Source organism: Coregonus clupeaformis, chromosome 17 (genome assembly GCF_020615455.1).
Source record: "Coregonus clupeaformis isolate EN_2021a chromosome 17, ASM2061545v1, whole genome shotgun sequence".
Lineage (NCBI taxonomy): Eukaryota > Metazoa > Chordata > Actinopteri > Salmoniformes > Salmonidae > Coregonus > Coregonus clupeaformis.
In genome coordinates, this window is record NC_059208.1 from 56,554,587 (window position 1) to 56,568,009 (window position 13,423).

General features: G+C 51.8%; 1 protein-coding gene across 1 annotated transcript in view; it reads right to left on the reverse strand.

Moving 5' to 3' along the window:
* The window catches only part of LOC121586782 (CUB and sushi domain-containing protein 3), a 759,103-nt gene that overhangs the window by 73,717 nt on the left and 671,963 nt on the right, over positions 1 to 13,423 (reverse strand). The window contains exon 57 of the mRNA XM_041903753.2: positions 9,085 to 9,267. Within this exon, the coding sequence (XP_041759687.2) occupies positions 9,085 to 9,267 (183 nt within the window). The remainder of the gene's footprint in view (positions 1 to 9,084; positions 9,268 to 13,423) is intronic.

Below are 13,423 nucleotides of genomic sequence, written 5' to 3' on the forward strand. Positions count from 1 at the left end.
TCTCGGACATGGATTTATACAATGTCCAGGATTGGCTGTCAAGAGCTATGGAAGAGTAGCTGCCAAGGCAGCAGCTACTCTTCCTGGGGTTTATTATGGATCCCCATTAGTTCCTGCCAAGGCAGCAGCTACTCTTCCTGGGGTTTATTATGGATCCCCATTAGTTCCTGCCAAGGCTGTCACGGTTCCCTCAGACAGAACCCAGAAGCAGACCAGGACAAGGAGAGTTGAACGAAGGTGAGGGTTTATTACAGATTCAAAAAAGGTGCAGGATAATCCAGGGAACAGAGCGGGCGGCGTGGATGAGTTGTTGAGGGTGCAGGTGTTGGTCCAATGATGGCTCGGCAGCCGCCGACCATCAGGCAGAGGTAGGGTGAGGGTTCCGGACGAGTGACTGGAGATGGAACAAAAACGGAGGTAAGTCAACAATAAACCAACAAGGTACAAAACAACAAAACTAACGCTAGAAGCTCTAGGACTGATACTCTGATAAACCTACTGTTCATGGCTAACGATCCGGCAGGAACTGGATGTTTGGCCAGAGCCTAAGAAGGGTGATGATCAGGACCAGGTGTGCAGATTGCTGATGGGATGCAGGTGCGGAAAACAAGAGAGCTCCCCGGAGCGTTCCCGAACCCTCGGGAAACTGGAGATCACGAACAGGAAAAACTAGTCACCAGACAGGACCCGACTCAGACTGCCGGGATCGTTACAGTACCCCTCCGACGAACGCCACCGGGCGGACCTCCCGGAGCGCCAGGATGGAGGCGGTAGAAATCACTGATGAGGTCAGCATCTAGGACCTGTCGCCGCGGAATCCAACTCCTCTCTTCAGGACCATACCCCTCCCAGTCCACGAGATACTGGAAACCCCGGCCCCGCCGTCTGGAATCCATGATGCGACGCACCGTGTAGGCAGGACCACCTCCGATCATCCGAGGAGGAGGAGGAGGAGGCGGAGGAGGCAACAGAGGACTGAGGAAGACAGGCTTGAGGCAGGAGACATGAAAGGTGGGATGGACTCTGAGCGTCCTCGGTAGTTTGAGTCGAACTGCCACTGGATTGATCACCTTCTCCACCACAAACGGACCAATGAACTCGGTAACAACTTCCTAGACTCAGTCCGTAAAGGAAGATCCCGTGTGGCCAACCAGACCCTATCTCCGATGGTGTAGGTGGGAGCGGGGATCCGGCGACGATTCGCCTGGAGCTGATACCGGTCCGAAACTCTAAGGAGTGCCTTTCTGGCCCGATGCCAGGTCCGGTGGCAACGACGAATATGGGCCTGAACAGAAGGCACTGAGAGCTCCTTCTCCTGAGAAGGGAACAAGGGAGGTTGGTAGCCATACAGGCACTGGAAGGGAGACATCCCAGTGGCAGATGTAGGGAGAGTATTGTGGGCATACTCAACCCAAGGCAACTGAGAGACCCAGGAGGTGGGGTTGGAAGAGACCAGACAGCGTAGCGTGGATTCCATCTTCTGGTTGGCTCTCTCCGCCTGACCATTGGATTGGGGGGTGAAAACCAGAGGTGAGACTGACTGTAGCTCCAATGGCCAAACAGAAGGACTTCCAGACAGCAGAGGTAAACTGAGGGCCACGGTCGGAAACGATATCACTGGGCAAACCGTGGACCCTGAAAACCTCCCTAACCAGGATCTCGGACGTCTCCGAGGCAGAGGGAAGCTTGGCAATTGGCACAAAGTGGGCGAACTTGCTGAATCTGTCCACGATAGTCAGAACGACCGTGTTCCCCTCAGAAGCGGGCAACCCAGTGACGAAGTCCAGGGCCAGATGCGACCATGGTCGCCGGGGAATAGGAAGGGGGGTGAAGTAGTCCAGAGCTGGGCCGATTGGTACTCTTATTCTGCGCACACACTGGACAGGCAGCAACAAAACCCCGAGTATCCTCGGCCATGGCAGGCCACCAAAAAGCGTCTGCGAAGAAACGCCATTGTCCGAGCCACGCCAGGGTGACAAGCCATCTTGCTGGCGTGGGACCATTTGAGGACAGCAGGACGAACCGACTCAGGCACAAACAACCGACCGGGTGGACCGTTACCGGGACCGGGCTGAGTCCGAAGGGCCGCCAGCACCTCCTCCTCAATCTTCCACATAACTGCTCCCACGACGCAGTTCCGGGGAGGATTGTCTCGGTCTTGGACCCACTCTCCTCCGTCTTGGAGAACATCCGGGACAAGGCGTCCGCCTTGCCGTTCTTAGATCCAGGTCGGAACGTCAGGGGGCAAACTTGAATCGTCCGAAAAACAACGCCCACCTGGCCTGACGGGGAGTTGAGACGTTTAGCCGATTGCACGTAAGCAAGATTCTTGTGGTCAGTCCAGACAATAAACGGTTGCTCCGCCCCCTCCAACCAGTGGCGCCACTCCTCCAAGGCAAGTTTCACCGCGAGAAGCTCCCGGTTACCCACATCGTAATTCCTCTCCGCAGGCGAAAGGCGACGAGAGTAGTAGGCGCAGGGATGGAGTTTACTGTCCGTGGAGCATCGCTGCGACAGGATGGCGCCAACTCCCACATCAGACGCGTCCACTTCAACGACGAACTGACGGGCCGTGTCCGGTTGAGAGAGAATCGGTGCGTTGGTGAATCGCCTCTTCAAATCCAGAAACGCTCGATCCGCCTCCGGATTCCACTTGAAGGTCCTGATACTGGAAGTCAAGGCAGTTAACGGAGCGGCCACCACGGCTGTAATCCCGGATGAATCTGCGGTAGAAATTCGCAAACCCCAAAAATCTCTGGAGCTGCAATCTCGTACCGGGCTGGGCCCATTCCAGAACCGCTCTAACCTTCTCCTGGTCCATCCTAATCTCTCCCCTGGAGATGATGTACCCGAGAAAGGATGTCGTGTGGGCGTGAAACTCGCACTTCTCGGCCTTCACGAACAGGCGATTCTCCAACAATCGCTGCAGAACCTGCCGGACATGCTGGACGTGGTCGGAAGGTTCCTTCGAGAAGATCAGAATGTCATCCAGGTAAACAAACACAAAGAGACCGATCATATCTCTCAGGACGTCGTTCACCATACTCTGGAATACCGCTGGAGCATTGGTCAGTCCAAACGGCATCACCTGATACTCAAGTGACCCATCGGTGTATTGAAACCCGTCAACCACTCGTCCCCCTCTCTGATCCGGACCAGGTGATACGCATTGCGTAGGTCTAGCTTGGTGAACACCGTAGCACCCTGTAAGGAGTCGAAGGCAGAACTCATCAAGGGCAGGGGATACTTGTTCTTGACCGTGATGTCATTCAACCCCCGATAATCAATACACGGTCGAAGAGAGCCATCCTTCTTACCCACAAAGAAGAATCCTGCCCCCAGGGGTGATGACGAGGGCCGAACGAGACCAGCAGCTAGGGACTCCTTGATGTAGGTCTCCAACGCCTCACGTTCAGGTCGGGAGATACTGTATAACCTTCCCTTGGGGTAGACAGCTCCAGGAACCAGGTTGATGGCACAATCATATGGTCGGTGGGGAGGGAGTGACAGAGCCTTCTGCTTACTGAAAACTTCCCCCAAATCGTGATATGTCTCGGGAACCAGGGACAAATCTGGGGGTTTAGCCTCAATCACCTGACTGGGAACCGAATGGGGGCAGGCAGTCTTGAGACAGTTAGCATGACAATCAAGGCTCCAACTTCGTTACCTTGCCCGTCACCCAATCGAACGTGGGATTGTGTTCCTTCAGCCAGGGGTATCCAAGGACCAGAGGAACATGGGAAGACGGCAGAATGAAGAATGAAATCATCTCAGAATGATTCCCCGACAACCGCATCTTAACCGGTTCAGTCCTCATCGTGATACGTGCCAGACTACTGCCGTTCAGAGTGGTCGCTTCAATGGCTTCCGGCAATTGCTCCTTGGAAAGCCCCAGCTGTTCCACCAACTCGGCATCAAGAAAGCTTCCATCGGCACCTGAATCGATAAAAGCGTTAAGCGCTAAGCTCTGATTCCTGTTCACAAGGGTAGCCGGGAAACGGGGTCTGACAGAGGTACTGAGAGGTTGAAACTGGCTCGCTAAAAGTCCTCCCAACTTTAGCGAGCCGGGCAGTTTGACGACCGCCGGGAACAAGTGGAGATGTAATGTCCCGAGCTACCACAGTAGAGGCAGCAGTTGGTCTTACGTCTATGTTGACGCTCCTCCTTGGTTAACCCGTGCCGCCCCCACTTGCATGGGTTCAGAATCGGGAGAGAGGACCTCTCCACTAATCCATTGTGGTGGAGAATGATCGACGTGTTCTGGTCCACCACCCGACCCGACTGGGAACTGAGAAGCTGATCGATTGGGACGGACCCCATTGCTTCTCCCTCCTTCGCTCTCGGACTCGATTATCCACCCGAATAGACAAGGCTACCAAGCTGTCCAGGTCACTAGGCTCCGGATAGGAGATCAACTCATCCTTGAGCTGCTCCGACAGACCCTGGTAAAAGGCCGCTTGCAGAGACTCCTCGTTCCACCCACTCTCCACCGCCAACGTCTTGAACTCGATCACGAAGTCGGCCACGCTGCGAGTTCCTTGGTGAAGCGAAAACAGGCGCCTAGCTGCGTCCCTCCCTCGGACGGAATGGTCGAAGAGCTTCCTCATCTCGGCCGTGAACCCCTGGTATGAAGCCATGCAGGGGTCTTGTCGTTCCCAAACGGCTGAAGCCCACTCCAGCGCTCGACCACGCAGCAACGCAATCACAAAGGCTATCCTAGCCTTGTCTGTGGCATAAGAGTAGGGCTGTAGATCGAACACTAATCCACACTGCATAAGGAAGGAACGGCATCTTCCCAGCTCCCCCCTCATATCTATCCGGCGTCGGAACCTCGGGCTCACGGAAGGACACAGCTCCAGAAGCGGCAGGCGAGATGGGTGAAACCGGTAGTGGATCCTCCACCGGAAACTTGCGTTGGTTCTGGACCTCCGTCAGACCGGTAGAAAGGTTCGAACTGACAACGCGATCTCCTGTAGTACCGTGCTATGATGGCCCAACATCTTCTCCTGATGGGTAATGGCATGGCGAACAGAGTCCAGGTCCGCTGGGTTCATTACTGGCCGGATCGTTCTGTCACGGTTCCCTCAGACAGAACCCAGAAGCAGACCAGGACAAGGAGAGTTGAACGAAGGTGAGGGTTTATTACAGATTCAAAAAAAGGTGCAGGATAATCCAGGGAACAGAGCGGGGCGGCGTGGATGAGTTGTTGAGGGTGCAGGTGTTGGTCCAATGATGGCTCGGCAGCCGCCGACCATCAGGCAGAGGTAGGGGTGAGGGTTCCGGACGAGTGACTGGAGATGGAACAAAAACGGAGGTAAGTCAACAATAAACCAACAAGGTACAAAACAACAAAACTAACGCTAGAAGCTCTAGGACTGATACTCTGATAAACCTACTGTTCATGGCTAACGATCCGGCAGGAACTGGATGTTTGGCCAGAGCCTAAGAAGGGTGATGATCAGGACCAGGTGTGCAGATTGCTGATGGGATGCAGGTGCGGAAAACAAGAGAGCTCCCCGGAGCGTTCCCGAACCCTCGGGAAACTGGAGATCACGAACAGGAAAAACTAGTCACCAGACAGGACCCGACTCAGACTGCCGGGATCGTTACAAAGGCAGCAGCTACTCTTCCTGGGGTTTATTATGGATCCCCATTAGTTCCTGCCAAGGCAGCAGCTACTCTTCCTGGGGTTTATTAAGGATCCCCGTTAGTTCCTGCCAAGGCAGCAGCTACTCTTCCTGGGGTTTATTATGGATCCCCATTAGTTCCTGCCAAGGCAGCAGCTACTCTTCCTGGGGTCCGGCAGAATTAAGGCAGGGATACAATTTTAATAGCATTACAATATATTTATTACAGAATTCACAACACACTAAGTGAGGGTGGGTTGGGCTGAGTAATGTGAAATGTATTTTACAGAGAGATACAACAGGCTCAGGTATAACAGATGGATTTAAAATGGAACAAGGCTTAGATCAACGCTGAGAAGGCTGAGAGAGTGAAAGCGATAGAGAAAGAGAACAAAAGAGAGATTGAGAAAAAGAGAAGGAGGGAGAGAGATAGGGAGAAAGAGAAAGCGAGATTGAGATAGAGAAGGGCCTGAAAGAGAGAAAGCGTGATGGAGAGAGAGAGAGAGGTACCCTGTCAGCCTTGTGTAGAAGCTGCCTGGCAACCCCCTCAGGGTCTGAGAAGTTAACAATCTGTAAATCTATTTAACTACAGAGCTGCAGTAGCTCAGAGGGAACAAGGAGAACACGAAGCCACTGTTTCGAGACGACTCTAATGTTATCCTGTCTCGTTGGAGATGAGATGAATAGGGTGGTTCAAAGGAGTGACACCTGGGGGGTTATGGGGTTGTGTCTGGGTGCCTGACTGACACCTGGGGGGTTGTGGGGTTGTGTCTGGATGCCTGACTGACACCTGGGGGGTTATGGGGTTGTGTCTGGATGCCTGACTGACACCTGGGGGGTTGTGGGGTTGTGTCTGGGTGCCTGACTGACACCTGGGGGTTGTGGGGTTGTGTCTGGGTGCCTGACTGACACCTGGGGGGTTGTGGGGTTGTGTCTGGGTGCCTGACTGACACCTGGGGGGTTGTGGGGTTGTGTCTGGATGCCTGACTGACACCTGGGGGGTTGTGGGGTTGTGTCTGGGTGCCTGACTGACACCTGGGGGGTTGTGGGGTTGTGTCTGGGTGCCTGACTGACACCTGGGGGGTTATGGGGTTGTGTCTGGATGCCTGACTGACACCTGGGGGGTTATGGGGTTGTGTCTGGATGCCTGACTGACACCTGGGCCATTTGGGGTTGTGTCTGGGTGACTGACTGACACCGTTCTCAGTCGTTCAGTGTGAAGAGACACTTTTGAGTACACCTCCTGAATTACAGCTCAGTCCAAGCTCCCTGTTTTCAATTCCTTTCAGAAATGATCCCTGCACAATGTGGGGAATGTTTGTAAGGCAGTGTCTCTACACAGTGGTAGATCAGAGGGAGCAGAGGAGGAGATGAAAGGAAAAACAACACCATTAGTACCAGCTTGGTGCCGGGAAGCAGGATGTCGTAGAGCGGAGGTGTGGAGGGACGCGTCCCTACACTATATAGGGAATAGAGTGCCATTTGGGGCACAGCTGAGGATTGGGTAGCAGAGCAGTGTGGAGACTTGACTAGCTACATGCTTCCCTCAGCAAACAAGGATGGAGCCAATGTTCCTGTGTGCCCCTGGTGTGATGGCCAATGTTCCTGTGTGCCCCTGGTGTGATGGCCAATGTTCCTGTGTGCCCCTGGTGTGATGGCCAATGTTCCTGTGTGCCCCTGGTGTGATGGCCAATGTTCCTGTGTGCCCCTGGTGTGATGGCCAATGTTCCTGTGTGCCCCTGGTGTGATGGCCAATGTTCCTGTGTGCCCCTGGTGTGATGGCCAATGTTCCTGTGTGCCCCTGGTGTGATGGCCAGACGTTCCTGTGTGCCCCTGGTGTGATGGCCAGACCAGTCTCATCTAATTCTGGGTGTAATATGCTGCTAGCTATAGGGACCCCTGCATAGGTACGGTGTGTCGATGAGATACGCTGGCTAGAAATGAAATGGTACAGCCGCATGTTGGACTCAGAGGACCATATTTGTTGGGAGAATGAGTGTACAAAACATTAACATGCTCTTTCCATGACATAGACTGACCAGGTGAAAGCTATGATCCCTTATTGATGTCACTTGTTAAATCCACTTCAATCAGTGTAGATTTTTATTTGACGTTTATTTAACTAGGCAAGTCAGTTAAGAACAAATTATTATTTACAATGACGGCCTACCCCGGCCAAACCCGGACGACGCTGGGCCAATTATGCGCCGCCCTATGGGACTCCCAATCACGGCCGGATTGTGATACAGCCTGGAATCGAACCAGGGTCTGTAGTGACGCCTCTAGCACTGAGATGCTGTGCCTTAGACCGCTACGCCACTCGGGAAGGGAAGGAGACAGCTTAAAGCAGGATTTTTAAGCCTTGAGACAATTGAGACATGGATTGTGTATGTGTGCCATTGAGGGTGGTCCTCTGTAGCTCAGCTGGTAGAGCACGGCACTTGTAACGCCAAGGTAGTGGGTTTGATCCCCGGGACCACCCATACACAAAAATGTATGCACGCATGACTGTAAGTCGCTTTGGATAAAAGCGTCTGCTAAATGGCGTATTATATTATTATTATTATAGGGTGAATGGGCAAGACAAAATATTTAAGTGCCTTTGAACGGGGTATGGTAGTAGGTGCCAGGCGCACCGGTTTGTGTCAAGAACTGCAACACTGCTGGGTTTTCACGCTCAACAGTTTCTTGTGTGTATCAAGAATGGTCCACCACCCAAAAGACATCCAGACAATTTGACACAACTGTGGGAAGCATTGGAGTCAACATGGCCGGCATCCCTGTGGAACGCGTTCAACACCTTGTAGAGTCCATGCCCCGACGAATTGGGTCTGTTCTGAAGGGGGTGCAACTCAATATTAGGAAGGTGTTCCTAATGTTTGGTATACTCAGTGTAGGTCTCTCTGTGTGTGTATCTGTGTGTGTTAGTGCGTGTGTGGTCTCATGTTTGCGTGTGTGTGCGTGCGTGTGGTCTCATGTTTGCGTGTGTGTGCGTGCGTGTGGTCTCATGTTTGCGTGTGTGTGCGAGTGTGTGGTCTCATGTTTGCGTGTGTGTGCGTGTGTGTGGTCTCATGTGTGTGTGTGTGTGTGTGTGTGTGTGTGTGTGTGTGTGTGTGTGTGTGTGTGTGTGTGGTCTCACGTTTGCGTGTGTGTGCGTGTGTGTGGTCTCATGTGTGTGTGTGTGTGTGTGTGGTCTCATGTTTGCGTGTGTGTGCGAGTGTGTGATCTCATGTTTGCGTGTGTGTGCGTGTGTGTGGTCTCATGTGTGTGTGTGTGTGTGTGTGTGTGTGTGTGTGTGTGTGTGTGTGTGTGTGTGTGTGTGGTCTCACGTTTGCGTGTGTGTGCGTGTGTGTGGTCTCATGTGTGTGTGTGTGTGTGTGTGTGTGTGTGTGTGTGTGTGTGTGTGTGTGTGTGCGTGTGTGTGTGTGTGTGCGTGTGTGTGTGTGCGTGGTCTCACGTTTGCAGAAGGGCTGTGTTCCAGACCAGGTGGCGTTGGGAAAGCACATCCTCTCAGCAGAGCCAATCAGCTCGTAACCCTCAGAGCAGCTGAACTGGACTTTACTGCGGATCCTGAAGTTACTCTCCTCCCTGCTGCCCTGCGACGGGGTGCCTGGGTCCCCACATGTCCCCTGGGAGTCACCTGCACACACACAGAGACACACGCCAGCCCCCATGCACACAGATACCCACACGCCAGCCCCCATGCACACAGATACCCACACGCCAGCCCCCATGCACACAGAGACCCACATGCCAGCCCCCATGCAGGCACACAGGGAAAAGCAGAAGCATAGAAAGAGTTAAAAACACTGCTGTTGGCTCAGTCACAATGTTCCCAAGGCCATGGAAACACATCACAACCCTTTTTATCATTCAAACCAGCGAAGACACGTGACTCCACTCTGTCCCTTCTGCCCTTCCCTCATTCCCTCATTCTCTGTATGTGTAACCTTACAGAAAACCACCATGATTGCACACTGATTCTCCTCTCTCACTGATTCCCTCTCTCACCGATTCCCCTCTCTCACTGATTCCCCTCTCTCACCGATTCCCCTCTCTCACCGATTCCCCACCCTCCATCCCTCCCTCCCTCCCTCCCTCCCTCCCTCCCTCCTCCGTCAACGTAGCTCCTGGCTTGGTAGCCTTGGTCTGGGTCACAAACAGCACCCTATTCCCTATGTAGTGCACTCCATTTGACCAGGGCCCACAGTTGTGGTGCACTATATAGGGAATAGGGTGCCATTTGGGATGCACACTTGGTAGCCTTGCTATTCACCTGAGCCAGCCACACATCCTTCCCAGACAGACACACAGACAGACAGATGCTGAAGAGGAAATTCAAGTAAAGGAGGCCGTACAGCCAGGATCTAGGAGATAGGGGACTGAGTATGTGTGTTGGAGGCCGTACAGCCAGGATTTAGGAGATAGGGCACTGAATGTGTGTTGGAGGCTGTACAGCCAGGATCTAGGAGATAGGGGACTGTGCATGTGTGTTGGAGGCCGTACAGCCAGGATCTAGGAGATAGGGCACTGAATGTGTGTTGGAGGCTGTACAGCCAGGATCTAGGAGATAGGGGACTGTGCATGTGTGTTGGAGGCCGTACAGCCAGGATCTAGGAGATAGGGGACTGTGTATGTGTGTTGGAGGCCGTACAGCCAGGATCTAGGAGATAGGGGACTGAGTATGTGTGTTGGAGGCCGTACAGCCAGGATCTAGGAGATAGGGGACTATGTATGTGTGTTGGAGGCCGTACAGCCAGGATCTAGGAGATAGGGGACTATGTATGTGTGTTGGAGGCCGTACAGCCAGGATCTAGGAGATAGGGGACTGAGTATGTGTGTTGGAGGCCGTACAGCCAGGATCTAGGAGATAGGGCACTATGTATGTGTGTTGGAGGCCGTACAGCCAGGATCTAGGAGATAGGGGACTGAGTATGTGTGTTGGAGGCCGTACAGCCAGGATCTAGGAGATAGGGGACTGTGTATGTGTGTTGGAGGCCGTACAGCCAGGATCTAGGAGATAGGGGACTGAGTATGTGTGTTGGAGGCCGTACAGCCAGGATCTAGGAGATAGGGGACTATGTATGTGTGTTGGAGGCCGTACAGCCAGGATCTAGGAGATAGGGGACTATGTATGTGTGTTGGAGGCCGTACAGCCAGGATCTAGGAGATAGGGGACTGAGTATGTGTGTTGGAGGCCGTACAGCCAGGATCTAGGAGATAGGGGACTATGTATGTGTGTTGGAGGCCGTACAGCCAGGATCTAGGAGATAGGGGACTGAGTATGTGTGTTGGAGGCCGTACAGCCAGGATCTAGGAGATAGGGGACTGAGTATGTGTGTTGGAGGCCGTACAGCCAGGATCTAGGAGATAGAGGACTGAGTATGTGTGTTGGAGGCCCTACAGCCAGGATCTAGGAGATAGGGGACTGTGTATGTGTGTTGGAGGCCGTACAGCCAGGATCTAGGAGATAGGGGACTATGTATGTGTGTTGGAGGCCGTACAGCCAGGATCTAGGAGATAGGGGACTGTGTATGTGTGTTGGAGGCCGTACAGCCAGGATCTAGGAGATAGGGCACTGAGTGTGTGTTGGAGGCTGTACAGCCAGGATCAATGAGATAGGGGACTGAGTATGTGTGTTGGAGGCCGTACAGCCAGGATCTAGGAAATAGGGGACTATGTATGTGTGTTGGAGGCCGTACAGCCAGGATCTAGGAGATAGGGGACTGAGTATGTGTGTTGGAGGCCGTACAGACAGGATCTAGGAGATAGGGGACTATGTATGTGTGGTGGAGGCCGTACAGCCAGGATCTAGGAGATAGGGGACTGAGTATGTGTGTTGGAGGCCGTACAGACAGGATCTAGGAGATAGGGGACTGTGTGTTTGTCTACGGCCATGACAGTAATCAGAGCTGTTATTGGGAGACAATACAGGGCGGGCCACTCCAAACAGTAACTCAGACGTAATGGAAGATCTGTCAGATATCTCAAGTACATTGAGATACTTATGTCTCATCAGTAACAGATACATCTTGCTCTGATGCTACACATTATAGGGATGGAAAATACTGGAAAGTCACTTGGACACAAAATGCAATTGGTATCCATATACTGTATGATTCAATAACAATTGTTATCAAAAATGGAGTACAAGTGAGAAAAATATCCATAAATGTATCTATCATATCTATTTCTGTCATGTCCAGACAAATACCTAACATTTCCTTCCTTGTTCGTTCCATAAACAAGTAATAATTTATTAAACAATGTTACATTAGTACACTTGAGTCCTCCCCTTGCCCAAATCTAATTTAGCAGCAGCTTGACTGTGATCCCAAGCTTGAATGCAGCCGACACACACACACACACATACACACACACACAAACTGTACTGTAAGCAGTAGGCAGTCTACAGACAGGTAGGCAGTTGTGTCCCTGGCCATTCAGTATATAATGAATTATTTCTCTATGTCCCTGGCAGTGGTAGCCCAGGGGACAGATTAAAGTGGTTGCTATCTAATTAGCATAATAAAACAATCAAATAGCTAAATGATCCTTGGTATGACCTTCCTAAAACAATTCCATATAGCTTAGCAGAAGCTCCCCCCTGTATACCTCCCCCACTCAGCTCTCAGTAGGGAACTACAGTACTTTAAAGCTCTGAGCCGTGGAGGGTTATGCTATACCACTGGGATGTTAAAGGTCCACTTTGGGCAAGAAAAACGGTCCAACTCCACCGTTTTCTCAGTTTTCAAACAGAATGGGGTGTGCCTTTGGTGGTTCATTGATGTGTCATTTTGGTCATGCACACCGCGCCCGATGTAGCTAGTTCGTTAGCTAAGCTAGCCAGTGTAGCTAACCAGTAACTCCTCCAGATGTAGCTAGTTTGTTAGCTAAGCTAGCCACTGTAGCTAGCCAGTAACTCCTCCAGATGTAGCTAGTTTGTTAGCTAAGCTAGCCAGTGTAGCTAGCCAGTAACTCCTCCAGATGTAGCTATTTCGTTAGCTAAGCTAGCCAGTGTAGCTAGCCAGTAACTCCTCCAGAAGTAGCTAGTTCGTTGGCTAAGCTAGCCACTATAGCTAGCCAGTAACTCCTCCAGTATATGTTGACATCATTTCACAGGATTTGTTTTCAGACAGAAGCTGTAGAGATCGGAATGAAATGGCACTTCTGTAGCCAAATACCTTATTCATGTTTTTAAGCATTAAATGACCTGGCACGATGGTGTATTGATCAGTTATACAGTTTAAAGCCGTTATTTTAGCATTTTTCCCCCCAAAAAAACATTAATATTATATAGATCTACCTAGTGTTCTATATCCCCTTGCCATAGACATGTATGACCATGAAAGCTGAAGTCAAGTGGGTAAGCTGCATTTGAATGGGCATTGTTCTGTTTCACCTAGCTACATACCTAGCATATATATCCCAGCCCTAGTCACTATAGACATGTACAGTATGAACATGAAAGCTGGAGTCATATGGGTAAAGCTGCAGTTGAAAGGGCCTTGAGTGTCTTGGTTATAAATGTTCCTCTGGGGGTCCTACAGAGTAAGCCTCTTAAAACACACAGGGCGCAGGCAGATAGTTGCATTAGGGGACGCGCGCACACACACACACACACACACACACACACACACACACACACACACACAGGTATTATAGTTCTAGTAGGACATTAGGGGTCACAAATAGTGTACACTTCTACATTTCCTAAGGTACAACCTGCTAGAGATACATGCTACTGATACAGCCTTCTTTACTAAGCAGAATACAGCCCCCACATATGATACCAG